This window comes from Dysidea avara, chromosome 10, assembly GCF_963678975.1.
Source record: "Dysidea avara chromosome 10, odDysAvar1.4, whole genome shotgun sequence".
NCBI classification, from domain to species: domain Eukaryota; kingdom Metazoa; phylum Porifera; class Demospongiae; order Dictyoceratida; family Dysideidae; genus Dysidea; species Dysidea avara.
The window spans coordinates 18063510-18090012 of NC_089281.1; the positions used below are offsets into that span (position 1 = coordinate 18063510).

Sequence of the window (26503 nt, forward strand, 5' to 3'; positions counted from 1 at the left end):
TCAAAGTTAACGGTCAGGCCATATCGTGGTCAACGAGTAGCAGCACTTCGTTATTCTCGCCAGCCAACCAGTCATTTAGTCGGGAAAAGTCTTTTTCCCCGACCAATGACAAAAGAAAAAATTCAGGCTGGCTGGCAAGACTGGTCTTTTGTTTGTTTATTTATTAATACCAGATGTGAGATTTAAAATGGCTATGTACAAAAAGTGTGGAGGTGTTGAGGGTCAGATGCCAACGTGTGCTAACTGCCCAAACTAATTGCTGTTAATTACTTAACTACAGTACATGTAGACAACATACAAAAACACACGTACTTAGCTACATAAATGATTAAAATTTACGGGGCAGTTGTGACTTGTAAAAAAATGTGAGCTTGAATGTTAATAAATATAGAACCCTAACTGGATTTGCTAGCTATAGCTGAACCCAAACCCTATCTCCTAAATTTGGACTACTAGAACCATGAGAATTAGTTCCTTAGGAATTAGCACCCTCTACTATCTATGGAACCAGTTTTGTTATAATATGTGGGTGGAGATGAAGCGTTATGAAAGTAGTGCAAACCTGAGTGGGCCAAGATAAGGATGAAGAATTCAAAACCCACAATTGAAAACTATAATTATTTAAAGGCACGTTTACAGAATTATATGTAACCAAGAGTTCATAATATATATATATATATATATATATATTTAGGAGAGTATCCAACGTCTAGTGTTGGGGGTAACGCGTTATGTAATAATATTACTTTTGTGGTAACGAAGTAATATAACGAAATATGCTGTAAAAACAGGACTCAAGTTACTTTAATTGCAAATGTAACCTAAGTAATAAAGTTACTGTAACGAGTCTAATATTACATAATATTATTACTTTAACTAACAAAGTTACTAATCTCGTTAGTAATCCACTAAGTAACACCTAGCCACTATGATGTAACAAAGAAACTAATTCACCAGCATTTTGCTTATAGCCAAGATTTGCACATTGTCCAACAACGCAAAATCATGTCACGTGATAAAGTGGTAGTTTCACATATGACAGCTTAAGGCTATGGACACAAAGTAATAGACCGTATTCCAAATGACATCACACAAATGTTCTATTTGGGAGACTCTTATATTTTCGAGTATTATCACCAGGGGGATCAAGATTTCGAAGATTGATATAGTGGCAAAATATCAAGGCGAAACTACCAGGTTTGGTTATTACAGCAAAGAAACAATAATATTTCTTCTAGACTTTGAAAACCAGCTGAAAAATTCTAACCCGGTGTTAGAGAATAGATTTTGTACCCTTATAACTGTACCTGTTAGTTTTAGGTCAATATCTTCTTCCAGGATTGAAGTTTTGGATCTTATTAAGCCCCATTGGAACTCTCACTCGAAATTGTTAGAATACCCCTAATAGCTGCAGCCATTTTATTTCATGACGTCATTTGGAATACGGTCTATAATATTATAGTTACTTTATTATATGGGTAATGTGTAACTGTAACTAAATAGTAAATAATATGTAACGAGTTACATTTAAAAAGTAACTGTCCCAACACTGCCAACGCCTGTATTTCCCCCTCAAAAGCACTGCATAATAATTGTGCAACAATGTGCAACACATCCGAATAATTTGGAAGCCTGTATTCCACGGAATAGCGGAATAGCAGAATTACGGAATAAGCGAAAATCACATTCTAATATATTTTGTTATTGTTTATAGCCTCTATAACACTTTAATATACATTCCTCACTTCGTAGAGAACACAATCACGATGGCACCGATCCTCAGGGTGATCTTTAAATAGGATATGTACAAAGATATTCACTCTAGAACAATTTAACTAAGCTAAACTACTGTTAAATACACTTCACTACATAATTGCTAGAAAACTAGAAGTTCTTTGTGCTATACTTGCTCATACCAGCTGTCACACACGAGCAGCTAGCTAGCTAACTGGCCGGATAGTTTAGGACAAAACAATCCATCCCCTAGGTAGCTACCCTGCATGCATGGAATAATCTGACCTTTCTTATAACTCTGTTACCATTTCCTAAAGTGCTTCAAATAAATTCGGAGAATAATACTGCTTTCAGCTCCCAACATCAGAGCTCCAACCTCAGCTCTAACACTTCGTATATAACTCTAATAAATTTGGGCAGCTACTCGTGTGTGACAGCTGGTATGAGTAAGTACAGCACTAGTTTTCTAGCGATGTGTAGTGAAGTGTATTTGATGGTAGTTTAGCTTAGTTAGATTGTTCTAGAGTGAATATCTTTGTACATATCCTGTTTAAAGATCGCCCCGAGGATCGGTGCCATCGTGATTGTGTTCTCTACGAGGTGAGGAGTGTATATTAAAACGTTATAGAGGCTATAAACAATAACAAAATATTTAGAATGTGATTTTCGCTTATTCCGTAATTCTGCTATTCCGTATTCCGCAGAATACAGGTTCCCAAATATTTTAGTATAATTCCAGTGAACTCCAACACATGGCTTCACCGTGAAAGACTTGTTGATAGGCATTGATATACCAAAGCGAAGACCTGCAAGCACTTCAAGCTTGGAGGTCTTCGTTTGGTGATGAGGACTATTGCATAACATTATTGGCAGTGGGTTTTGAAGAGGCAATACAGCTTTGGTACTCTCCTAAATATACATATTATGAACACTTGATGTAACTCAGATGACATAATATTCTCCTACATGAAAGAAATTTTGCTGTAATTGAAACGGATGTTTCTTTCACTGCTGTTAGTAACATGCACCAAAACATTATTACAAGTACACATGGGAAATACACAGGTAGTAAAATCTTTGAAATGTTCAAGTCACAGGATAATGTAAGTCACTTGCATGATGAAATTTTGTGATTTCATCACATACAGCACAAACTGCACTGATCACCTGGCTTCTGGACAGATGCGTTGATAGGTGTTGATTTGCAAGCAAGCCTTTTTGTTAGCAATTTGATAACTTTTGTTGATGATAGACATTGTGCAATCACTCTACACAGTGTATTTTGGTAATACAGTATTGCCATCTCTTTATAATGTTGATGTTGTTAATTCGCAATTGTATGTAAAGTTTTGATTTTATTTTGAGAATGTAGATGTGGCACAAGTAGTTTAAATACATGAATTGTGCATATAAACGACCACTGTAATGTAACCAACTACTTATAGGAAGAGCATAGTTTACGTCTGGTTTGAGGTTCTATTATAACAGCCAAGTTTCTGAAATCCGTAATGAGTGTCTGGCATTCGACTTGTTATTAAATGGAATTTTCTAATGACTGAGTAACTTGATGCCTTCAGACAAGTGTAACTCAATAACAGCTAATGCTTCGACGTCGCTTCAGCCAGACACGTGCCTTTTGACATACCGCAGTATATACATTGCATTCTTCATGGACTTACCAGTGTCCTCCTTTGTGTCCCATTTATCTCTGCTGACAGAGAAAGGTGTCGATTTAGTGGTAGCGTGTGATGCATGGCTTCCCTTCATAATGAAAATTGCCCATATTTTTCATAGTGGCTACTTCGATTGTAGAAGTGCTTTTCAAACAGTTCTTGAATCGTAATGCTGTGTAATGGGTTGAATATACATGTAGCTGACAACGAAGCATAATGGATACTTCACTGTTCAGACAATAATTGGTAGGTGGGGTGCTTGGCACTGTTTCTTTCTTTTGATGCGGTATGCGTGGGTGCGTGGGTTCACCAGTCATAATAATTATATTTTACCAAAAAAAAGTTAACAAACAAAATAATTGGAATTTTCAATTAGAGTAGGGACCATAGCACATTGGTAAAAAGTACTGAAACAAGCTGGAGTAGTGCACGATATTAAATCACAGTAAAACAATAAGAAATGTTATATCCCTACTGTGCATTTCCATTATGGTATCTTGAGCACAGTAGGGATATAACAATTCTTATTGTGATTTGTTTTACTGTCATTTAATATCATGCACTACTCCAGCTTGTTTCAGTACCATTTATCGATGTGCTATGGTCCATACTCTAATTGAAAATTCCAACTTTTTGTGTACTTGTATATATAAATTGACAAGGAGAAAACATCCTGATTGCCTGGCAGACTCCTGTAAGCGTTTGAACATTAATCGGATGGCTGCAGGTTCGAGGCTGCCCAGGTCCAGTCATGGATTTTTTCTCCTTTCTCCACCTTTTCAAATACACTTTATGTACCAACTTTAAACTACAGAGGTGTCCTACAGACCTTCAGCACCTCTGCTGTAAAGCCTTAATAAACATTATGATATCTTCTATTTTTTTCCATCCTATTATTGTATTAGCACTAGAGCGCCATATTGCATTATATCAGAATATTTTCGTATGTCAGTTGAAGACCTGCAATCACTTCAAGTGTTTGGTATTAGCTGCTACACTGTTTATAGTGCCTATTATAAGCCACAGGTCTGGTGCCACAGCAATCATAATGACAGCTTCAAGTTAGTCAAGTCAGTGGTGTTGGTATAGATTACGATTCTAATGGATGACCATTAAACAGTGGCGATAATCGGCTCATTTCAATGATAAAGATTTCCAGGAGTATTGAACTTGCGTTGCATTGTAGCAAGTCTTCCCACTACATGTGTAAGTGGCACTGGCTGTTCATCAGATGAACAGCTGGGTCATCGGTAGTGTTGGCGAATAGTGTTCATTGATAGGTTAAGCTTTTTATAAGAAACAACCCTCTCTGTTCTCACACCTTTTGTGATGGTCTCTGGTTTCTTGCTACAACAAATTTTATCTCTTACACTGTTACATCGTCATCAATGATAGAGTAGCAACATCTTCCATTGTCGTTCACACACTGAAAAATAAATTGTACCTGTTTGACATGTGTGCTATGTATATTTTAAATGTATATTAGAAAGACCCTTGAAGTAAGTTATACCTTTTTGGGTAATGATAGCTATTGCGTAGTATTATAACACTGTGTGTTTTTAGGTGGAAAATAATACAGTATTAAATACTGTCCCTAAAATATATCTTGATATTAGCTATTTACTCTTTGCTTTGTGGTAGTGTGTGACATGCAGCGTTATCAATTAGATGTCCTTTGAAGGTTCATACAATGTGGTAACCTTCATGAGATGTTTTAAAATAATTTTGTAGTGTTTGAGAGGTGTTCTTCAGAATGAACTCGTCAATGCACAGCAAAAAAAAATTTTTATTGTGGCTGCCGCTGACTTGGCTCCTATATGATGATGACACTTAGATACTTCAGAAAATGTACAGTGATATTTGCACTGCTTAGTATGCAATGTTACAACATACAACTTCTGCAACATGGGAATATGGTATACATCAGTGTCATTATGGAAATTTGGGATTTCTTGTCCAAAAGTATCACCTAGAAACCAGCCTCACGTTTCCTTCATGACAACTTTGCAGGATTGGATTGGTTAGACATGACCAAACTGAAAAATGTATTCAAACCAATCCCAAACCCTTCCAACAATTAAGTTTCTATGTAATAGGTGAATTTTCTAAGAACTGACTGCCTGCTTGCCTATCTGATGCCTCCAGCCAAGCATACATAACTCAACAATGGATAAGGCTATGGGATTGATTTCTTCACTGTTCAACATCACGTCGTCCCAAGGAGTGCCTGCAGTACGTACAATACATGTGTCACGGACTTACTTTGTCCTTCAGTTGTTTTGCTGATAACACAAGGTGTTGATTCATGATAATGTGATATGGCTTCCTTGTGCTAGCTATCATGCTAAACACCTGTATTTTCCACAGCAACTGGATTGATGACTGGAATGGACAACAATACTGGACATTAATTGTTTTATTATTGGCAGACTGATGAAAAATGTAACAAAAGCCAATTCCTACTGTCGCCTACCAGACCAGGCATGTTGAGTGAGTAGGTCAGCATATCTGAAAGCTAGCTCCGCTTCTTGGCTATCTCTTTCTGAACACACACAATAATCCAGTATTCCTTTGACATTGTTTCACTTCTGCTAATTACACTATGTTTTAAATTCATCTTTGGTCGTTTATTAACAAAAAGTTAAAATGATAAATATTATCAACATTAAATTTTTTGATTTACCCATATTCAGTCCGCAAAAATATTTTATGTGTATATGTAGCTGACGAACACAAACCTTGCAGGTAGTTCAAACAGCAGCACAAGATAAGCCAGTATTGTCACAATGTTAGACAGAAATACAAGCATAAGTGGAAGTGGTCTAGTAACATTATCAAGTACTTGCTGGATGCTTTAGTTAACACCAACAGCTAACTGTATAGCCACACGTGGGAACTTTTCATTTTAAGTGTAACATGGGCACCATCCTGATTATCATAATTTTTCAGGACCTTAAGTAAATTGTGAATTATGTAAACTAAATACAGGAAAACAATACTCCAAAATAGACATCTAAAAGTTGTTGAATTACATTTTTTAAAGAGGCATGCTCAATACTAAATCCTTTACAAAGATGGTATCCAAGTCAAACTGGTTACAAATTTTTGCTCAAAAAATTATATCTTATGGGTGGTAATTTACAAGCACATGATGGGGAATTTGTGTGGGACAATTTTTTGTAAACAATTATTCTCAAAGTCAACACATATCATTAAACTTGCTATATCATACACGATAGTACTGTATAGTAGGGACCACAAAGGAGTAGGCATGGCCCATGAAATAGTATCACCCAAAACCAGCCTCAATTTTCCCTAACAACGATGAGGAAGTATTGGTTAGGTAAAACTAAGCCCAAACAAGCCTTCAGACCGACCCTAAATGCTTTCAACAAGTTGCTACAGAATTTTTTTCAAAAATTTATTGAACAGAATTTTCTACTGACTGACTGACTGAGTAACTGACTGATGCCTTCAGACAAGTGCAACTCGATAACAGCTAAGGCTATGGGCTTGATTTTTTTATTGCTCGATGTTGCTTTGGTCCGAGAGGTTCCTTTTGGCATACCGCAGTATGTATAATGCATCCTTCATGGACTTACCAGTGTCCTCCTTTGTGTCCCATTCATCTTTGCTGACAGCGAAAAGTGTCGAATTGGCAGTAGCACATGATGGCTTCCCTTCGTAACGGAAATTGTCCATATTTTTTCATAGTGGCTATTTTGATTGCAGAGGCATTTTTTGAACAGTTCTTGATTTGTACTGCTGTGTAACGGGTTGAACATAGCTGACAACGAAGTGTAACGGATACTTCACTTTTCAGACGATAATTGATATAGCTGGGGCACGTGGCACCATTTTAGATGCAATGTGCATGGGTTCACCAGTTATAGTAATTGTGACCGGATCTACGAAAACCTGACACAATCATGCAAGCCTAAATTTACAGTATAAAGCATTGAATACATTGGGTGAAATACTTGCGTATTATTGAAAAAACTCCATAAATTTTTGAGCGCCTCTTTCTTAGTGAAGGAAGGGACTTCCGATTAACAATAAAACCCTGGATATCATTTTTCCGCCTGCTCAAGAGGAATTGGAAAATCTTTGTTTCGTTGTAGTAGACCCAAGTTATGAGCATTTGTTTACGTTACGTCGAAGTGATCATACGTGTTCGATTTTTCTTCATGAATTTTTCCTTTGTATACAGTGAAGAAGGGTGAGTAAAGGAAAAACTTACCCAGTAATGGATCTCCCTGTTCATGGCGAACATCATGGTGAAAATTGTAACTCCATACCTCAATTCGTTGGTAAGTTACAACTGTTTTTGTAGGCGCCTGTAATTTATTTTCCCTATACTTGCTGTACAAATCGATTTTTCTGTTGTTGCTACTTTGTAGGGCTGTAACTCCTAAAATTATTGGCATATGAGGCTGAAACTTTGCCAGAGGGTACACTTGGCTAAGTAGATTATAACTATTTAACAAGTACACGAAAAAATTTGGAATTTTCAACTAGAGTAGGGACCATAGCACATTGATAAAAAGTACTGAAACAAGTTGGAGTAGTCCATGATATTAAATCACAGTAAAACAATAAGAATTGTTATATCCCCACTGTGCCGATGTGCTATGGTCCCTACTCTAGTTGAAAATTCCAAATTTTTTCGTGTACTTGTTTGTTAACTTTTTTTGTAAATAATTTTATTATGAGTGGTGAACCCACACATACCGCATCTGAAGTGGCACCGCGTGCCCCAGCTATATCAATTATCGTCTGAAAAGTGAAGTATCCATTATGCTTGGTTGTCAGCTATTTTCAACCTGTTACACAGCATTTCGAATGAAGAACTTTTCCGGAAGCACCTCTACAATCTACACATACCAAAAGAAATGGTGCCGTGCCCCAATTTATTAATTATCGTCTGAAAAGTGAAGTATCCATTACGCTTCGCTGTTGGCTATGTTCAACCCGTTACACAGCAATACGAATCAAGGACTGTTTGAAAAGCACCTCTGCAATTAAAATAGCCACTATGAAAAATATGGACAATTTCCGTTTCGAAGGGAAGCCATCACGTGCTACCGCCAAATCGACACTTTCGCTGTCAGCAAAGATGAATGGGACACAAAGGAGGACACTGGTAAGTCCATGAAGAATGCATTGTACGTACTACGGTATGCCAAAAGGCACCTGTCGGGCCGAAGCAACATCGAACAGTAAAAAAGTCAAGCTCGTAGCCTTAGCCGTTATCGAGTTACGCTTGTCTGAAGGCATCAGTCAGTCAGTTACTTACTTACTTGGTCAGTCAGTAGAAAATTCCATCAAATAAAAAAAAATTAAATTCTGTAGCAACTTGTTGAAAGCGTTTTGGGTCGATCTGAAAGCTTGTTTGTGCTTAGTTTTACCTCACCAATATTGCCTCATTGTCGTCAGGGAAAATTGAGGCTGGTTTTTGGGTGATGTTAATTCATGGGCCACATCTACTCTTTTGTCGTCCCTATTATACAGTTACTATTGTACTGTTTGATAAACAGGAATTTGAAAAATGCACAGTTGTGTCGGGTTTTTGCAGATCCAGTAACAGTTATTTACAAAAAACAAGTACACAGAAAAATTTGGAATTTTCAACTAGAGTAGGGACCATAACACATCGATAAAAAGTACTGAAACAAGTTGGAGTAGTGCACGATATTAAATCAGAGTAAAACAATAAGAAGTGTTATATCCCTACTGTGCGTTTATTGTTTTACTGTGATTTAATATCATGCACTACTCCAACTTGTTTCAGTACTTTTTATCAATGTGCTATGGTCCCTACTCTAGTTGAAAATTCCAAATTTTTCTGTGTACTTGTTCAAACATAGAAACTTATATGGATTTGATAAAAACTCCAAAAACAATAATATATTTGCCCTTGAAATTTTTATATAACAAAGCTAAAACATCATACTATTGAAAGTGATATCACAGTTTGGTATTGAGGTAGTAAGCGGATATTTCATTATTCTGCTAGAGTAGAAACATGGACAGCCAAACAACTCTGGTAAGGTGACTACTTCCCAGCAGGTATTAATATACTAGAAGTGGCATAGCTTGTTTACTTTCTGATACTACAAGTCAGTCTTCTAATGGGACGTTCATTGGTGATATCAGAAACCAGAACAGCTACACTATTCCATTACTGTATATGACCGTATTAAAGCCGGGCTCAAATACACGCAGGGGCTCAAATATATGCCGGGTACAGCTAGGGGACTGTCATAATAAACGCCGGGGCTCATTTAAACTCCGGGACTCATTTAAACGCTGGGGTGCTAATGACATGCACTGAAATAAATGCCAGGGTTCTAAACTCCTGTCAGCTGCTAACTAGTTTACAGTAATGTCTCGTCACCAGTGTTACGATGTCTTGTCTTGTTCGACTATGCCTTCTCTTCTGCTGATGGCCATAGCGTATTTATTGTGGTCATTGTCATCTTTCCGCCCGACTTCCCCAGCAGAGGAGTCCAAATGGTTTTATGTACGTGGTGGGCTATGGATTTCGTATTTCGTAGGTACTTGTACTGGCACCTGTCAATCTCAATGGGTGGCTAGTAAGAAATAAATGCCCGGGTCAAAAATTAACGCCGGTCTCGTTTAAACACCGGGTCAAAAATGATTTATAGGAAATAAACGCTCGGGCTTCTGTACGATCATATACGGTGTTTTGGTGTACCAGAAACCTGGTATGGCATGTATTGCTAGTAGGAGGGCGCTTGTGTGCTTGTGGTGCTTATGCTTTGGTGTCATTGGTGCCTTCAGGGCTAACAATATCTGAACAATTCCTCCACATATAGCTTCCCAATATAAACAGTACAAATTGTTTTGTCAGACCATAAGTGAAAATAACAATATATGTGTCCTGTCTGAGAAGCATAATATCCCTTGGATAACATACCTGAAGCCCGTACCTTGCAGCACAAGAGGAGGTTGGTCATACGTCATCATTGTTATCATGTAATCTCAAAGAAGTATTGACTAGTTCAACATCGACACCTCCAACTGATGCTCAAATTGTATATCCATGTTATATGTGTTCCAGAACCCTTTTAAACTTCTCAGGGTAACACATTGGTTTATGGCTGATAAGCAAGTCTTAACATCTGGCATTGTGCTGGGTTACATAATTGCATGTCATAGGGATTTACTTTCTTGTGACCATATCTGTTTTGTTTACAGTCATTTTAGTCAATACATTGGTTAGGGAGTACTATGGAAATAAAAGCCAGGTGCATATCATAATGTGTGCATAATTGTAGTGTTCCGTTTGAGTGGATTTTATTAAAAGCAACTATGCACGTGTCCTATTTGTGTAATATTTGCTTTACCCACACGTGCAGTTCAAAAAACCATCAAGGTAGTGGCTGTAACAGTATAGTCAATACTGAAACTGATTTTTATTTAACCAAATGCATACCCAATGAAATTAATTGATGATTAATGAAATTATTGTTGGGTTTTCATGATTTACTTCCTGCAGTTTCAGTAAATTAAAAGCTTCCATCAACAAGACAATTTGTCTCTTCACCTCATGTGGTTTTACAACACATGTATAGTGTAAACTTGAATAAGTCATGCCTTGTGTCCTTCCATGCACGTGTGTGTGTATGTGCGTGTGCGTGTAGGTAGGTGGGTGTGCAGCAAGCCAAGTGACTAGACTACCAGCCTGGTAATTGGAAGATTCCGCCTGGTTATGTCCAGTTGCTGTTGTTATTGTTTTCTTGAGTAAAAGAAACTTTACTCACATTGCTCCAGTCTACTCAGTATCAGCTAGGAAAGCAGCCCACCCAGCTGTAACATCAATGGGTACCTGATATAACTGGAAAAGCAAATGCCAACTGTCTTTGTCTCACATGGTCCAGGTGGGACTTTGGATGCCCACTGTGGGATATGGTACAGTCTCCTACGGGTTACTAGTCCTGCCCAGGAGGATTGCTTGTGCTGACTTGCAGCACCTGAGTAATGCACAGGTGTCCCAGGTTGCTTTTGTGTGCTGAAATACTTCTACATTTAGTTATTCAGTATTTATATGGCCAGCAGCTAAACGACAACTTAGCACGGATAGCAAAAAAAATCCATAGTACAAACAGTACAGCCCACAGCTCACCATATGCATGTTTTAAGTTGGAGATGATGCAGAATATTACAAGGTTTATTCATTTTGGCAATGCAGGTCGTTATAAAATACGGTCACCTGTCTAAGCTGGCCATTGCTATAACACCTAAATGTACAAAGTGACCTGCCTAATACAGCCACATGCATAATGAGGTCAGGAAATTTTGGTCCAAAGGTGACCAGAATAAGCAGGTTTTGCTGTACTAGGGAATGTTACTCAACCTCATTGCTGAACACTAGAAACTACAGTATAAGATTTGTTACAATGCATGCTATATACAGAATCAATTGGATTTAAAATGTCACTTCTTTGAATAATTTCATTAAAAGCATGTTTGAAAATAAACATAACAAATTACTACAAGATAGGCCACTGCATTTGAACTGAATAGCACAAGTGTGTGGCTCACCCCCACCATGTTGTGTAGTTTAACCAACAAGCGTCAGCTTTTGTAATAACAGTGCTCAATACATGCATGGTATTGTTAATAGAATTAAGCTTGTCTGATTTATATATTATGTTTAGTTCTGGAGCATGGCTGTATGCAGAATCTATTGGATTTATAATAACAGTACTTTGAATATCTTTATTTCAAACATGTTTGAAAATAAATAGGCCATTCTGTTTGAATTAAATAGCACAAGTATGGACATCACCCTCACGATGAACCAACAAGCTTAGCAATAGTCTTCAATATATGGACTTGTTGGTGGAAATGTAGCAATACTAATGTATCGAATGACATGACAGTACGTGATACATCCTGATGTGTGTTACCACCGTGTTGTCAAACTGCCATGGGAACTTTAAATTTAATTTCCTTGCTGTTGCCAAAGTAATCACCATGATTTTTGTTGAACACTGATCTCACAGCAGCACATTTTCAGTTTATGGTTTATGTATGTTGGCTAGAAGCTATAAGTTTTAATTTGCAGAATTTCTCACTGCATGAACTTCAGCCATATTAAAGATACAGCTGATGTTTCTGATTTGAGCTCTTGTGAGATCTGTTTTTAAAACATGTACTTGCCTTTTCGTGTGATGTCAACCTTGCAGTGTTTTAAGAGAGAAGTTCAGAGTATTGGAACTCACCAGGAGACCCATGCATCTTTGTCAATTACAGCATGTAATGAGAATGTCAATAACTCCATGCCGGGTTGAATGTCAGTTAACAAGTGAAGTTTAATCTGTGGAGCTAAAGTTGCAAGTCAGTAATTGAACCAGAGCAACATTAGCAATTTGCAAGAAAAACTGTAGCTGAGGTACTGAGTTTGTCTTTCATAACCAGACCCTTATTCTCTGTGGAGAAGGCTACATGAGACTACAGAAAGCTGGTATATGGTGATATGGGATGGAATTCTGTATTCACTGTTAACAATTAGTAGTTTTGAGCAGTTTTCAACTTTTTGAATGATAATCTGATAATCTTAAGTTAAAAAAAACCCGGACTATTAAAGTTGTAAATGTGATTTCCAACTTGTAGAGTTGATAAGCACTCACTAGTAATTTCATATTAATATATCATTGTCCATCTGAAATTTAGCATTGAAGGAGTTGCCATGTATTCCATCTTACATTTGATGGTTATCTTAGCGTGAGCAACCATTTCTAAGATAATGTTGCCTGTTGCAATTTTGTCATTTAATCACTTCTCTTAATGGCAGCTATGCAGAAGAACAAAACCAGCAACCACCAATAGTATACTACACTACTCTTACAGATCTCAATTTCTGAAAGTAACTGCATAGGAGCTATGTTGCTGGCATCTTACTTAGCTCCCCATTATGTATAATCTTTTGTTATATGCTTGAAGTATTTCTCAAGCACTCTTCATGCACAAGTACTACAAAACATTTTGATGCTTCAGGTACAAAATAAATAAAATGTTGAAATCATTTTTTAACATTAAAGTTTTTTTTGTTGCAGCCTGTTTGGATTGATAGCCAATATAGAAGCTAGTCAGCTACAGATAAATTGCATTCTCTATATTTATTATTAGCGCTTTACAGTGACCAGCATATGTGTGCATGATTAATGCATTCTTCTCTGTAGATATGATATAATAGGGGTGCAGCTATATTTCAATATTGTAACATTTCTACCACAATACAATATTGCTGTGTTACAATATATGCCAAAGCTGTAGTTTGTGGATAATTACTCCATATAATTATTTAGCTGCCACCCTATCTGTGTGACTGACTAGTCATCAAAGATGTCAAAACCATCAGAACTATCCAGTAGCTATAATGTTGATTGTAGTACTATCTTACTTGTAAATGTATTTGATAACTGTTGCTTTGACTTGTATCACTGTCTACTGCATCTTAGCATACAGACATATGGGTTATTTACACAAGTATAACATTAAATTCAAAAAGAACACTGCAATATTTTAAAAGACAATATGATGTTTGCCTGTGCTGTTACATCCGTATTAGTATATGATGTTTACAGAATGCATGTGAACTTTGTATCTTAGCAAATTTGTATCAGCTATATAACTTCACTGTTACAATACATATGTTGTGTAGTTTCATTTGTATCCCTTTCTGTTACCGTTTTTGTCTAAAGAGGCCAGCAGCCACTGTCTAAGAAAGGCCAGAAGAAGCAACAGAAGGCCGAAGAAAAGGCTAAGAAGAAAGCAGAAACCCAAGCAAGACTGGTAGGCCAATTACAGTGTTTACATAGGAAGTAATTGATAAATTGAAATCCAATAATGCCTATGCCATTGTGTTATTATCTATACAGGAAGCTGAGGCTGCATCCAGGGATGCTCAGGTTAGTAGTGTTTGATATTGTGTGGGTTGTTAGTGTGGGAATGTTGTTGTTAGGACATATCCAAGGATTTGTATGGCTTCGCTCCTTTGATTCAGAGTGCTGAGAAAACTGGTACTTTTTATGTAGTTTGCCTTGTACGTAGTCTGTGTGTATGTATAGGATTTGATGTGTTGTGTGCGTGCGTGCGTGCGTGCGTGCGTGCGTGCGTGCGTGCGTGCGTGCGTGCGTGCAATTGAGCTGACGGTGTTGTAATATTTTATTACATTAAACAGAGGCTATGTCTGTATGTGACAAAGTGGGAGATTAAACATTGCTCAAAGTTGGTTGAACAAATTTTGGCTCTATTGTGCATTCATTGTGGAGATCGCCGGTTAAAGAAAGTATTTTGCCAACTATTTTTGCAATTTTTAAATTTTATTTTAGTAAACACAGACTGAATGAAATTTATTATTTTGCTTATATGGTCTGGTTCTTGCTTGAAAGAAATTTGGTAGATTTAATCTAAATCTGCCATTTGTGGAAAAATTCAACTGCTTAGCTATGACTAATCTTTTCAAGCCATTATTTGCTATAATATTATGGTTCTTTTTAATTCATTTGCCACTAATCTATCTTATTTACTTGGAGGGAATTTTCACGTACCCCACCAAAATCTTTGTTATTACTGAAAAGGCTGATTTTATTTTTGTGTTTTGTTTGTAAATAACTTTATCACTTGTTTAAATAACAGTCGTGGACAGGTTGAGCCAATTTAATTATCAGTTAATCAGTGCATGACAGGTGGTGACAACTACTGATGTTTTATTATATCATAGGCAGGACATGGACCCGTATTGGTGACCTCACTCTGGCTAAGGCTGGTACCACTGTACTGGTGAGAGCACGCTTGCAAACAAGCCGATCCACAGGTAAATCCTCTTGTGATTATTTTGATCCATTTTATCCAGAGTTCATAAGCTCCGAAGGTGCCCCTTGCGGTGCTTATGAGCTCCTGATTTTATGAACACAGGTGTTACGTTTTCTCTGCATGCTGTTGTTTGGTTTCATGCTTTGTAGCTAAAATTATTTCAGCCTGCATGTCTGTTTTAAACAACTCTTGCTTTTGTAGCAGTATGCATGTTGCTAGGTGTTGTACGTATGTTTTGATGTATGAATGTCTTGTAGATATTTTACAAAAATGGTTCTACTCACAGCAAATCACAGGCTTCTTTAGATACCTTATACTTTTATATGTTTAATGTACACAGTCGGTTTCTTAGGAGAGTGTACATGTAAAACATTGCCATCACACCACATTGTCTTTTTGTAGTAGTGGATTTAACACACGTATCTTACCATAGGCAAACAATGCTTCCTGGTGCTGCGACAACAACACTTCACAGTGCAAGCTATAGTGGCAGTGTCTTCAACCATTAGCAAGCAGATGGTGAAATTCACTGAAGAGTAAGAACTTTTTGCAAGGGTAGAGTTAACAAAGATCTTTTGTACTGCTTAAATTGGTGCCCTGTATTTTATAAATAATATTTTCAAATAAAATTTCACCAATTATCCACACCTAGGCTTTTGTGGTTCTTTTAGAAAACAGAAGCTCAGAAGGTTTTGAATTACTATGCCAAAACATATTAGAAATACAGCATAGCAGAAGCTATACAGTGTGATCCTTTGAGCTAATACATCAGCTGCCTGTCGGTCTTTTGTACAGTACAATGATGTTATCATATTGTTTAAATGAGGGTTTGACCTGGCTTCAGGGTAGGAATTTTACTGAGTCATTTGTTTTATCTGCAATTTTTTTCATAGCATTTATTCTCTTCACTCCCACCCTGAATTCTGCATTGTTTTCCTATTTTGATCATTTTTTTATCTTGTGTGTGTGTGTGTGTGTGTGCATAGCTTATCCCGAGAATCCATTGTTGATGTTGAAGGAACCCTGTCTGCTGCTCCGGAGAAGGTTGTGAGCTGTTCTCAACAAGATGTTGAGATTGCTGTCACCAAGGTATAACCCTCCTAGTAACTTGTGGACTGTATCATTAAACCTTATCACACAAATCTTGCATACTGTCACTTGCAGATTTTATATATATGGGACCATGTACAAGTGCCCTGATTATCAATGTATACCTATTAGTGAGGTGTCCTGATTTCAGGGGTATAATTGCTTGAGTTCATATACAAAGTAAATATTTTGAGAGGTGCTTTAACACCACAAACCGCACAAAGCAAAATTATTCCAACACCCTAAGGCTTGTTGCAGAGCAGCAGAGCATGAGTGGAAACTATATAATGACTAAAAATGAGTTCAACATATTCACTGGTGATGATTTTGAACTTTTTATCAGTGTTCATGGAATCAGTACTCCTATTGCATTTCGGCTACTAGATGTTTAGCAACCTTTCATATGTACATGTCCAAGCACTTCAAAGGATCTCATTAAAATGTACTCTACAAATGGAGACCATGAACAACGGATGTCACTGTATCCTCCTTTATGTTCTGAAAATATACTTTTAAAACATGTCTAGTTAAAAGACTATCACTTTTCAGTTTTGTTGATAGTATTTTTGGTAAAAAAAAAAGTTGCTGAGTGTGTCTAATCTGCTCACTTAGACAGTTCACTGTAGCTGATAGCACAGTAGCTTATAGTACAGTATCCTGGTGTAGTATCCTGGTGTAGTATCCTGGTGTAGTATTGTAAAAGTAAGACCAATGTATAATTGGGGCCAAGGTTACCAAATTAAATAAGTTTCTCTGTAGCACCAATCAGACTTAAATACAACGTTATGTAAAATCTAATTACTGAGAATTAGGAATTTTCCTTTTTTTGATTGTAGTGTATGCTAGACACTGTTATTGTTTAGCTACAGAGATAGTATATAATACTCCCTGTGTAAATATGACATACAATTGAGAGGATCTTAGAAACAGAGAAATATTTAAGTTGGCTTCTCTTAGTAAATCACCATTAAATTAAGACAAAAGATTAAATCACTGACTTGTGTCTTATAAGATGTTTTCAATAGAACTGTTAGCATATTAAAATGATTAATATCAATTTAGAGTTGAATGAAGAGCTGCCGCCTTCAATAGTACATTATAATGTCTTCCAACAGTTAACTGTCTTCACTGTAATATAGTTTGTAGCTTTAATAAAATAGGAAGTAAAACAAGTAGCTAGCTTGTCAAAATAATAATTTCTCAATGGCTTGTGATAAGCTAAAGTAATACAATGAAATTATGGAAGATTGGAAGTACAAAACCAAAATACCTGTCCAAACCTGTGTATTAAGGACACCTTGGACAGACCCAAAGTATTTTCCAAGTTAGTTTACATGCTAAGGAATATACTTTGGGACCATTACCAAGTGTCTAGATTATGTAGGTGTCTCATTTTCAGGTGTTCTGATTGACAGGTTCCACTGTAAACAAATTTTTCCCCTGAAATCAAGACATCTCTGTAATAAAGACGCATCAGCTTGTTAATCCCAAGGTGTCATGGAATAGAAGGGCTCCTCTGTTATTTGGTCTCCAGTAAATGTAGTTATTTGTACTGTAACATTGATATCTCTCTTAGTTCCACTGCATCAGTCATGCTGCCCCTCGACTACCACTACAGTTAGAGGATGCTCTTCGTCCGGAGGGTGATGAGGTAATTGTAACCTGTGAATGATGGAAACTGAAACTTAATTATTAAGAATTTCAGTTTGCCCAGTCATATAGAATGATATCATGGAAATATTGGTTTATGATTTGATGAAGTTTTAGCTGTTTGCAGTCATCCTATTATAAAGTGATGACCTCTCGTATTTGTAAAGGTTAAGGATATAAGTTAAGTTCCTATCACAGGATGAAATCTTCTCGTACTAACCTTTTGACTGTAAGGTTGCCAATAACAATCACCCATCACCCATGTAGTATAATTGTACTGTTGTTATCATGTAATCAATTGTTAATAAAAATCCTGTGTCACAGGCACAGCCTCATGTCAATCAAGACACTCGACTGGACAATAGGATCATTGATCTACGGGTAAGAACACACACCAAGGAGACACAGCGTGGGTAACGTGTACATGAGTACCATCCTATAATGGAGTAGTTGATATTGTGTGTTTATGCGAATGTCATATTTTTGCAATAGCTAGCATCCTGTAGGTGGACAATGGTGTGGAAGTAACAAGGAGCTTTATGGAAGCTTTGTTTGGCTATTAGTGGTTTTCTGTTTTGTGTCCATGTTTGGAGAGTTTGTAGAACTGTTCCAACACTCTATTTGTTGAAGCTGTATAGAATAGTTAATGAGTACTATATGGAGGCACATCTAATGGCAAATGCTGTGGCTCCAATTTCAACTGAGTTCTAATTTTCAAGGGTTGCATTTTTTGCTAATGTAATCTTCTCAAGAATATGTAGCTATAGCTGTACAGTAGAGAAATTCACTTGACTATTGGATCTGTTACATCTACTGCATTGACATTGTTGAGATAAACTTATTTCAGGTTTCCTGTACTCAGCCTCTTCCTGAGGAAATCAATCTAAATATACAGGAAGTAGTTTAAAACTTAACAAAAGGATGGACAAGAAGGCTTGAAGGAAGTGCCAAGATCTAATGTGTTGTCTAGAAATATTATATTTTGCAAAGAAAAATGGGATAGTACCTAAGTGATCCATCAATAATGATTTGTCCCAGCACAGTGTATGTAGAGCTGAAAATATTACAAAGGAGCTGAAAGCATAACTACCAGTCTACCATTGTGATATTATATGTTACTGCCCAGAAAGATGTGGCTGCACTTCTATTTTAGGCGAATGGTGTACTAAAGTAATTATGCTGCCGTTCTTAGAACCTCGACATTTTCTTATGGTGATTCTATGATTGAAGCATGCGTATTTTAAACACACTTAGTACTTCTAGCTTGTGAACATTCATAGCAAGCTAAATATATTCATAGCAAACCAGTTAGGGTTTGAGGATTCTAAACTGGCAGATTTTAGCTGTGTTTGCCAAAACAAAACACTGCCAATATACTTTGCCCTATGGTCTCACTTGACCAACACATAGCCATTCACCAAATCAATATGCTTTGTTTACCAGTTCATCAAATTTAATGCATGCCAATCAGTCTGAGATATTTATTGTAAATATGATGGTGATGTAGTATCTATCATACCAGATACCTGGTGATCCAAGTAGAATTTAGTATTGTAATATATTACCAACAGTTCATAATACTAACTGGTCACTATTTTATATTATGAGCACTTGTATCTAATACTGGTCAGCTTAAACTCCTAATGTTGTTGTAAAACAGTTACCGTCCATAGTATTACACTTGTAATTGGTACATAGGATCAGCCAGTAGTCCTACAACGTAAATTACTGCTACAACAATTTGTGTGGTTACTTTCACGTGTGCTGTATCTATGGTATGATCAAAGTGGCTGCAGGTCATGTTAAGATAATTGTTTTATGTATTAAAACAGTTAAGCCACTCTTTCCACTAACTAGGTTGGAACATGTAGTGGTTCACGTACCCATGGTGAAACACTCTTTGAATTCATGATAATTTGCCTGTCTCGTCTTATACAGCATAATATAGAATTACGTATCATTTATAATGATTCATTTGGCCTATGGGTCAAATGAATATAATGTGTATACTTAAGTGTCTTCACATGTATATCAGTATGTGCAGTTTTGTTGCATTGTCCCTTATGCAACAGATTCTTGCTGCAACCCGCGTCCCAAATGATTAGATTCCAGTCTAGTTAATAATTAAATTTGTAATTCAATGTTAGACGTGATTGTATAGTAGGCTTTGGTGAAAAAATAACTTTGGCAAATCCCTGCACTTCATTACATGTCACTACACATTGCATATAGATAACGATGGTTTGAAATATACTTTAGCAGGAAAAAGTTTTCCAGTATTTTTATTCCAACAAAGTTTTCTGTTATGATCACTTACTTTGAGCATGCTTGTCAATATAGCTAGCTAAGTTGTGCATATACTATAGCTGTTTTGTATGTTGAAAATTGTTTTATTTTCAGACTGTCACTAATCAGGCAATATTTCGTGTTGAGGCTGCCGTCTGCAGGCTATTTAGAGACTACCTCACATCACAGGGATTTGTGGAAATACACACCCCAAAAATTATTTCTGGTTAGTTGAAGTGAAATATAAACCAGTGAAGTGAAAATATAATAAAATATGAAGTGAAAAACATAAAACACATTTATACAACATATATCTAAAACTACATTTACTATGGATTGTCGGTTGGTCTTGTGAATGGCATGAAAGAGTATGCATGGTCAGGCTTAGGTAGTACTGGTGACATTTGTAGTGGGTTTTCATTTGATTGGCGTGCTTTTATCCAAAGTGCGAGTGTCATATTGGCATCTCTTAATAGTCTCCGTAAACTACTAACTTCATTTTTAAGTACTTCAATTTCTGCTTTAAGTTTATTATTCTCTTGAATTGCAGTCTCTGCTCTCTGTAGCTCATCATCTTGTCTCCTCTTGCGCATTTCTCTTGATTTCTTTGCTGCAATATTATTCTTTTTCCTTCTTTCCCAATACTTGTCATCTTTTCTTTCATCGGGGATAAATGACCTTTTTCTTTTGCTTCTCGAAGGCTCGCTTCCGTCCTCAGATGTACCGGACGGTGTGTTGTGTTCTACGATAACTGCAGGATCGGATTCTGAAATTGGAGGTGTTATTGGTGCAAATCCAGATGCAGCAGGAACGTTGCTTGCCATGTTCTGCGGTACGGAGGGCCAACTCAAATCAGTCGCTGCAGAATGCCAATACATACATGGACTGTAATGTCGATACATCATACTGAATCTATACTACTGTACAGTTAGAGTGTGCAAGTACATTTAAAAACCCACCTCGCTCAGTATAATGTAGCTATTTATACGCTTGATAGTCTCAGAGTTAGGAAGTGAAAAGTAAATACGTTCCATAAATGGCTTTCCCGCTTACAGAGATGTTTGCATGCGGCGTACGACAATTACAATGTTGTGTAATAATTTTCAATACTAAGCGTTAGACCTGTATGCTTGCGACCACTCACCAAAAAAATCTGTGTCGGACTCGGATCCAGAGTCGTAGTGTACAGTATCAATCATAGCGACATGGCCGTGCAGCCTTGATGTTCCTAGACGAAAATGCGACACGTAGTGTTAAAAGGCATTCTTATTGCCTGATAACATGAGCAAGGTGAGCTAGCTTCAACCAAACGCGCGTGCTGTGGAGGGCGCCCAGATTGCGTTCACGCATAATCATCCGCACGGCTTTTAGTCTACGCGTGACATGGCGCAAACCGCTAACCGGCTACAGTCTGTGCGTGACTTGGGCGCAAACCGCATGCAATTATTGATTACAACATATTGCATGTACATTTTGTAGCAAGTTTCAGAATCAGAGTGTGCCTTTTTGTTTATGCCAGGCCTTCAGAAACTCAATGTACCTTTCCGGTTCATTGGAGTCAGGTAGTTACCTGGTCTGATATATAGAGGGCAGCACAGGTAGTCTGACCGCAGTGACTACCTAACAACCCAGTGGTTTTGTAGTTAGATTCATGAAATTATATGTACCAACCACAGTCACATGTATAGGAAAAGGTGGTTCAATACGGTGGTTACAGTCGTAGCGTATAGCACATGGGCGCCTGCATAATCTACTTAGTATTGTAACAGGATAGCACTGAATACCAGCCGTAGCACATACTATGAAGGGTATCTGGGTATAATCATTCTTCTGATCTGCTTAGATCAATCTAGTTTTTTTTTTTAAGTAAACAATATAACTACTGATAATGTTGGTTGGGAATACTTAGCTATAAAATCTACACCTATTACCAATCAATTATTAACATATGGCACTAATTGTTGGCCTGTGTTAGAGAATTAAGTAATTTTCTGTGATTGTTAATTCTTATGATCTTAGATCATGTTTGTACTTCACCTGGGAACAGAGATGGATCTTACAACATGAACATGTAGGCAATTGTGTGTGAATGCGGTCTCTTTTAGTGTGCTCTACCAAATATTAGTTCTCATTCCATTGTCTAAGGTTTTCCGTAGTAGGAGAATAATTACACAAAGGAAGAGCCTAATCCGTATTACAATATCCCACTTGTTTACTTCCTATACATGCGGGGAGTGTATCACTATTTCTGATTGTAACATTCTTTATTTAGCAGGCTAGGAGGGTATGTACTAGCATCATCTAACCACATGCACGACAGTACTTTTTCTAGCTCTACAATCTTTCTCCTCAGCAACAATTATAGTCTAGCATGAAGATGATTTGATAAATTCTTTAAAACTATATAGTAATGTACTCAACAGCGTTGTAAGTGAGTTGGGTCATCTGGATTATCTGGGTCACTTGGGTCGCATTTTGTCCGGGTCAAGTGCCGCTTTATTGATTATCTGGGTCTGACCCAGATGGGATCATGTGATTGTATACTATTTACAAGTTCGATTTTATTGATGGAAATTTGGTTGTATGTAGCTACTGGAGAAACTTACGTGGAGTCGTACCCATTATTCGTGAAAGTGTTTTGGCTATGTAGAGCCACATCCACTTATTGGGATTGAGTGCTGCTGCTTGTAGTCTAGTATCAAGAAAGCATACTTATGGTCGCTGTAGCTGGTTGTCTGTAGAATTGCATTGAGCCACACCCACTTCTTGATTGTTGGTAATGTTTGAACATACTCTTTGGTACTTACTCATACCTTTCAGATTATCAGAGGAGATTGGGACTTGGAGACCTTCAAAATCTAGCTCTTGGCGCACACCTCTGTTTTAATTAAACCAGGTCCCATCCGGATTACTACTTGGGACAGTGGGTCTAGTGGGTCAGCAGTACTGACCCACTTACAATGCTGGTACTCAATATTCCACTGATTCAGATGAGGGATTGACAAACTCAACAAAACCAGCCATGATATTTTGAAGAATTCCAAGTCAGATTTGAAAATTTTCAATAATATGTTAACTTGTCCAGATTTAACAGCCGTCTAGCTTGCTATATACAACATTTCAGGCTTGTTGCGGATCTCTCAGATTTAGACTAAAATAAAGGCTTAAATTGACTTAAAGGATTTTCCTTATCTACTAGTCTCCTCTCTCTAATAGTCTTTTACTATGGTCTCAATCTTTTATCCTATCTAATTAACATTGCGCATATGCATGCATGCTCATAACAATTGGTAGCACTTCAATGTATGCATATATTTATGCAACTGCTTTGAGGGTTTGAACAGTTAAGGTGTGTGCTGCACCCTTGAATAGTACTACAGTGAGGCACTATTTGAATGCTTTTTTCTATGGTAACAAAGTTGGGAAGGTAAAAGAGGTCATTATAACAAATGGTGTTTAATCAAAAGAGATCATATGCAAATTAGATCCCCACATCAAGTTCATATAAAGTAGTAATTGAATCCCATAAGATGATGATGTCATGGTAAAACTAATAATACTTACTGGTTAGATGATTCCTAATGGAAGGTAGCTCACACACTATATGCAGTGTCCATTGTACCTCATTTTTCAGCTAACTATGCTCTGCTCATTGCACAAAGTTTCCTACAGAGAACCATAGAGGGTGTGGTCCCATACTTCAACTACCATACAACAGATAACTTTGATGGTAGAAAAACCTGACGAATTAGTATGAATTCATTACAAATACCTTTGACAGTGGATGTTTTGTCATGATATTTGTAATGTAATCCCAAAGTTGACGAAGTGCATCCTTTGCTTTCATCAAAGTCTCTGTACATAAAGATGTGTTTTGCGGAAATTGTTGACAACTGTATACCCAACATACAAAGTCACTGTTTTATAGCCAGCATAACTGGGAAAATCAAGTCTGTGTAGGATATGCAGTTCGTTACTATAATTGTAGAAAGTCATCCATAATTCACCTAGATTGTAGCAACCCAACCAATACTGCCTGAAGGTAACATTTCTGGTTGCAGCAAAAAGTTTATTTTAAGCATGTATGTAGGCTCAGTTAACCATTACTGCCGTATTGTAATGTTTAGTTTGCAAGGTTGGTTTCTGGTTTGTAGTGGGAAATTGCAAACTATTACTAAATGATAGTGTTACAAGGTAGCTCGCTGTAGGCATACTCGAGTGTAACCTTCACTGTAGTATATGGCATATACTTGCATGCAGGTTCTTTTTTTATCCCTGCAGTGCAATTTGAGTCATTTTAATAGTCCATTTCTTCTTGCACATGGCATCTAGGGTAGGTCCACAATGGCACTCTTCAACTTCAGAGATCTATGGAGGACAGGAGGTCAATTGTTTGTATGCTGTGTTGCTTGTATGTGATAGAAAAAAGTTCTTCTATCTGCCAAACAAGTTGGGTTGTAATTGTTGATTCTTTCCAAATCTGGAGTTGTTAGGCGTGCAAAGACTATGCTAGCATTATAGTAAGCTTAGACATCACGTTATTATTGGCCTGGGGAGCCATATGTGTATATTTTGTGTCATTGTAGAGCATGTAGCTAGTACATCATCCAATGGCATGCTTGAAGTCTTTCAACGTAGCTTTGTTCATTTTCAGAATGTAGGGCTGTCAAATTTTGTGTCTGTTGTAAAACAAAAATCTGAAATGGTGAGAACTTAAAGATTGTTTGTTGCATTAACAGGAATAACTACTTGATTTTGCCACACTGTATTAGTTCATCATAGTATCTACTAGGGGCATCCTAGTCATTTGATTGTTTACTAATATCTTAACTATCTAATGTTGTAACCTGATAGACTGCCATAATGTTAGGATTATAGTAGTTATTAGTAGAATGAATAAAATAGTTTGTTTTATTTTATTTATATGGAATTTGTGTAGATATGAAATTGTAATATTTAAAAATTTTGTAATTATAAATTTTTTTTCTTTAATGAAGTTAATATATAGCTTAGTTATATGTTATTTAAAACTCCGTGTAGCTGCCAGTGAAGGTGGTGCTAATGTGTTTGAAGTTTCTTACTTTAAAAGTGAGTAACCTATTAATATACTGCATGCAGTAATGTTTTGTTATATTAGTATACACAATTTTGGTATTCTCAAATTTATCATTGAACATTATCTCAATAGATATAATGATATTGAATAATGTTATGCTTAAAATATGTAGTGTCATAGTTACTCACTTTTGACAATTTGTCAGTGTAATTAATGTCATTGCAGACAATGCCTACCTGGCTCAGTCACCACAGTTGTACAAGCAGATGGCAATAGCCAGTGATTTTGAGAAAGTGTTTACTGTTGGAGCAGGTAAGATGGAAGAATTTCCTTCACATGACGACCCATTACCTCTTCCATTGTCCTATATACATAATTATACAGTAATAGACTATTGATCGTGGTATATAAGAAGCAATGTTTTAAATTGATCATGGTATACACAACAGTGCTGTAAGATGTAAGAAATGTGAATACTTATGTCGTGAGAAAAACTGAAGTTCCGACATACTGAAACTGGGTGGCGTGTAGTGGTATTTGTAGTATAATATGGCTTACGGCGGACACTCTTGTCTTGTATGTGCGTGTTCTCATTGTTATTAGATTCAATTATACATTTTTACAAGAACGGCTAATAAGTATGGCTACTTGCTACAATCCATGACTTCATAATTGTCAGTGTAAACTGGTATCATTTCAAAAGTGATTCAACATGTTCTGTTATCTCATATTTTCCATCATGTCTCAAGTCATGTGGTATTGCTGCATGCACATGCTACCGAATGTCAGTTGTTGCCACCACTCTGTGAGCGTAAAATGTCGTTCAACATCTATACAAAGTAGTGTGTAGGTAATTCTCATATTTTCAAATTTTGTCTACAAGTTGTATGTGTTGTTGTATGTTGTTATGTGTTGTATTTGGGAATGTTTAACTGGCAAAATACATTGTTTGTGTAGTCTGCAGCATTTTTTTTATTTGTAGTGGTACAAGATAAGGTATATTTGTTGTAGTACAGAATTCTTTAAAATGTTTCATTTCCTGACCAGACAACATCAGACAATAAATCAATTGATTTATATAAAGAATAACAATCATGTTTTATAGGGATTAGTAAGTATTTATTATAGCTATTTGTATTGGGTGTATTTTTGTATCACTGGTAACAAT

The 26503-nt window shown here is 36.8% G+C and overlaps 2 protein-coding genes across 2 annotated transcripts in view; one reads left to right on the forward strand and one right to left on the reverse strand.

The window, feature by feature from the left end:
* The window catches only part of LOC136236149 (aspartate--tRNA ligase, cytoplasmic-like), a 47913-nt gene that overhangs the window by 227 nt on the left and 21183 nt on the right, over positions 1–26503 (forward strand). The window contains exons 2-12 of the mRNA XM_066026254.1: positions 14141–14231; positions 14318–14347; positions 14401–14458; positions 15163–15255; positions 15688–15790; positions 16241–16343; positions 17920–17994; positions 18318–18374; positions 20394–20505; positions 25320–25367; positions 25561–25647. Coding sequence (XP_065882326.1) covers positions 14141–14231; positions 14318–14347; positions 14401–14458; positions 15163–15255; positions 15688–15790; positions 16241–16343; positions 17920–17994; positions 18318–18374; positions 20394–20505; positions 25320–25367; positions 25561–25647 — 857 coding nt within the window. The remainder of the gene's footprint in view (positions 1–14140; positions 14232–14317; positions 14348–14400; positions 14459–15162; positions 15256–15687; positions 15791–16240; positions 16344–17919; positions 17995–18317; positions 18375–20393; positions 20506–25319; positions 25368–25560; positions 25648–26503) is intronic.
* Positions 20532–21585, reverse strand: LOC136236155 (transcription factor VBP-like). The gene is made up of 2 exons (XM_066026260.1): positions 21424–21585; positions 20532–21138 (listed from the first exon to the last, which is right to left on the reverse strand). Exons 1-2 carry the CDS (start codon positions 21476–21478, stop codon positions 20609–20611), a joined length of 585 nt encoding a protein of 194 aa, XP_065882332.1. The 5' UTR covers positions 21479–21585; the 3' UTR covers positions 20532–20608.

Bases quoted from the DNA above. Each gene is read 5' to 3' on its own strand.
- LOC136236155 (XM_066026260.1), bottom strand. From the start codon at position 21,478: ATGATTGATACTGTACACTACGACTCTGGATCCGAGTCCGACACAGAT. The intron at 21,139-21,423 runs GTGAGTGGTCGC...GGCATTCTGCAG, and splicing joins GTCCGACACAGATTTTTTTG to CGACTGATTTGAGTTGGCCC.